General features: G+C 51.1%; 1 protein-coding gene across 1 annotated transcript in view; it reads left to right on the top strand.

Moving 5' to 3' along the window:
* Positions 1-3,366, top strand: part of LOC122191816 (T-box transcription factor TBX5-like) — a 7,614-nt gene extending 4,248 nt beyond the window's left edge. Inside the window, exons 4-6 of the mRNA XM_042892212.1 lie at positions 429-548; positions 1,128-1,275; positions 3,151-3,366. Coding sequence (XP_042748146.1) covers positions 429-548; positions 1,128-1,275; positions 3,151-3,366 — 484 coding nt within the window. The remainder of the gene's footprint in view (positions 1-428; positions 549-1,127; positions 1,276-3,150) is intronic.
* The last annotated feature ends 156 nt before the right edge of the window (positions 3,367-3,522 follow it).

Genomic DNA, 3,522 nt, shown 5'->3' with positions numbered 1-3,522 from the left:
TTTTTTTTTTTTTTTTTTTTTTTTTTTTTTTTTTTTTTTTTTTTGGCATATTTCCCCTGCTCTTCCAACAGTTTAGGCAAACAGGAAAGTCAGTTGCTTCCAAGGGATCTCGCGGCCAGATTTGTTTAATTTTTTATTTTATTTTATTTTATTATTTTTTAAATTGAAGCATTGGTGAAAGAAATGATAATAAATAGGCGAATTGAGGGGTAGGTGAAGAAACCAACCCGCTGGGATCGTAACTACGGTTCTGCCTCTTCAAGTCCCTTGTCCCCCCAGGTCCCCCTCCAGTCCCCCCCCGTACAGGATGTGCCCCCGCTTGGCTGCAGGGCCCCTCCACTTCTGATAAACCGCACACAACGCACAGATCCACCTTGGGAAACTTTCCCTTCTTCGCTTTTATATTTACGCACTTCTTTCTTTTATAGGCGTATGTTTCCCAGTTACAAAGTGAAGGTCACTGGACTCAATCCAAAAACGAAGTACATACTGTTGATGGATATTGTACCAGCGGATGACCACAGATACAAATTTGCAGATAATAAATGGTACGCACTCGGGGGGAGGAGGGAAGGGAGCGCTGATTCTTGTCGGGCTGCCCGATCCCGGGGCAGCATAGGGTGGGAGATGCTGCTGCTGGATGCTGGGCTGTACCTGAGGGTGTCGGGACGCACCTCTGGAGAACAACACAAAAAGAAAACAAACAAAAGAGAGAGCCTAATCTGTTGCAATTAGAGAACAGTGCCTGTAATCCTGCTTAACGGTGAGATCGTTGGCCATCCTGGTGCCAATAGTTTAATTACCCTTCGGGCAGCAGCTTCTCCAGGCGGGGGAGATGCTGAAGGATGGATACGCGGTGTTTTCTTTGCTCCTTGTTTGGGTGTCCGCAATTAGGAAGGAGGAAGGATGGGGTTAAATGGGGAAACGGCCACCTCGACGGGAAAAGTGCCAAAGATCTCCATTAATTCTCCGCGCACTGTGTGTGTCCGTAAACGTCTTTTTTTTTTTTTTTTTTTTTTTTTTTTTTTTTTTTTTTTTTTTTTTTCCGAAGACCGCCGGGCACCACGGTGCTGGGGGCAGGAGGGGGGACCCCACGGGTGGGAGCTCAGCGCCTCTGTCCCACGCAGGTCCGTGACTGGGAAGGCAGAGCCGGCCATGCCCGGCCGCCTCTACGTGCACCCCGACTCCCCCGCTACCGGAGCCCATTGGATGAGGCAGTTGGTTTCCTTCCAGAAGCTGAAGCTCACCAACAACCACCTCGATCCCTTCGGACATGTGAGTACCGTGCTGGGATAGGGCCGGGAGACGCGGATTTGTGCTTCACAGAGCGACCGTGGGATCCCACGCGCAATCGGGTCCCTACGAGTGGCATCGCATTGCCCAGAGCCACCGAACCTGTAGTCTAAATCCATTATCTGATTGGGGTATTATCTTCCCCCCGGTAAGACGGGATGAGCCCCAGTGATGACCTCCTACCCCCCCTCCCCCCCCAAAAAAAAAGGATACGTAGCCCATGTTTTAAAGATCTATTTCACAGCACTGCGTGGGAATTGATTACAGACCGCAGTGCCTGGCTTCAGTGACACCTCAGCTACCTGGTTTTAACCCGAAGGGGGTCTGAAAGCCTTAAAATCTGCCCGTAGCTTCCATGAATTTGGCTAACGGGTAAAAATCAATCAGGCATAATTATTGGAGGAAATAGGACCTACAACCACGTGGTTGAAAAGAAAAAAAGTAAAAGCCAAATCGCACCATCAACCATTGTTGGATCCAAGGGGCCGTGAAAGCTTGTGTGAATTCTGCAGCCAGAAGCAGCCCACCTTCGGAGGTCTCCAAAGACATGAGTTTTTCTGAGCAAATGTATATATGCGTCTATGAATTATAAATATATATATCTATAAAAATATATATAATTACTTAAGCGAGTATATGAATCCAGATCCCACCAACCTTTTCCAAGAACCCATTTTTCTCCAGTCTCATTTCAACACTTCGGTTTCACTTTTTTTCCCCAAGCTTTTTTTTTTTTTTTTTCTTTTTTTCCTTCTTCTTCCTTCTGTTTTCACTTTTTAACACTGAAAACCTCATGTTCCTAAACCCTGTCCGGTGGGGGCGGGGAGTGGGAGGAAACCAGCCGAGCCCGCAGCGCACCTGAGCGCTGAGCATCGCTGTCCGAGCCGCGCTTTCCCTCTCCAAATCAGGGTTGGTTGGTTGATTTATTTACTATTTATTTTTTTTCCTTTGGGACCCGAATTAAGGCGCTTTGCAAGCGCTGCTTTCGCTTATTATTATTATTATTTAATGTAATTTTGTTTTGGAGGGGGGAGATTTTGGGGGGGGATCCGGACGGGTTCCGGGGCCAGGCATCTCCCGCTGCGAGCAGGCGGCTCTGGGGAGAAGTCCCTGCAAGCAGAGTCGGGCTGCTGGGTCAATAGGGACTTCAGAGGCGGAGCTGCACCGGGAGCCTCTCAATTAGAGTCGCGGTAATGAAATTAAAAACCATTAGATCGTTCACCGTTGATGTCTACGGCTTTCCCGGATGTCAAAGCAATTTGCCTAAACCCCCGGGAAGGGGGAGGCGGCGAGGCGGTCGGGGTCTGGCGTTGAGGCGCGCTGCGTCTCGCTGTCGCCAGGGTCCGGTCATTATCGGCGCGGGTCCCCCCCTCCCCCACCGTCCCCATCCCCGCCACTGTCCGCGGAGATTAACCCGGTACGGAGCAGGGGCCGCTTTTTATCTTGAGCGCAGCGCTTCCCTCCCCACCACCCTCCTGCCCCATCCTCTGCGGGTGACATGGTGGGGGGGGTGGACACACGAATTCCTCTGCTTCTCATCCCTTGCTTTGCTGGATTGCTGGGAAGATTGAGGTACCCTTGCTAGGGGTGCTGCAAGAGAAAGAGAGCCCCCTCCAGCTTTGGGAAATGTGTTAGGGGCCCTAATGGGCTCCTTGGCTGTGGCGGAATGCTTCTCTGGAGAGGTGTTTCCTCCTCCATCCTTTCTGAGGAGCTCTGATGTGGGAGAATCTTTTGGAGAAGGGACAGCAGTTCCCTCTCTGCCTCCTCTCTCCATGAGGAGGTTGCACGGGTTGGGAATGTGCGGAGTTGTGCCCCCTCCATTCCCATGGTCTGTCCTCTCTTTCTCCCCATGCCCAGATCATCCTGAACTCCATGCACAAGTACCAGCCCCGGCTCCACATCGTGAAGGCAGATGAGAACAATGGCTTCGGCTCCAAGAACACAGCCTTCTGCACCCATGTCTTCCCAGAGACCGCCTTCATCGCTGTTACATCCTACCAAAACCACAAGGTGAGAGCTTGGCCGGGCCTTCGCACCAGCAAACTGTGTCTCCTCTTCCTCACTCCCTCCTGACACAGTTTCTTTTCGGGTCCTTCCCACCCCACCATCATCTCACTCACCTCCCCACTTGCCACAGTACTGGCTCCCTTATGTTCCCCACACCCCTCCCCATCCGTCTAGTTCTGTTCTGTCCCCATCCCCTCTGTTATTCCTGGCAGTACACACAAA

This window comes from Lagopus leucura, unplaced genomic scaffold (genome assembly GCF_019238085.1).
Source record: "Lagopus leucura isolate 7727_CA_CO unplaced genomic scaffold, USGS_WTPT01 36069-0_obj-0_obj, whole genome shotgun sequence".
NCBI lineage: Eukaryota > Metazoa > Chordata > Aves > Galliformes > Phasianidae > Lagopus > Lagopus leucura.
The sequence above is the reverse complement of the archived record's forward strand: the minus strand, read 5'-3'. Positions and strand labels throughout refer to the sequence as shown.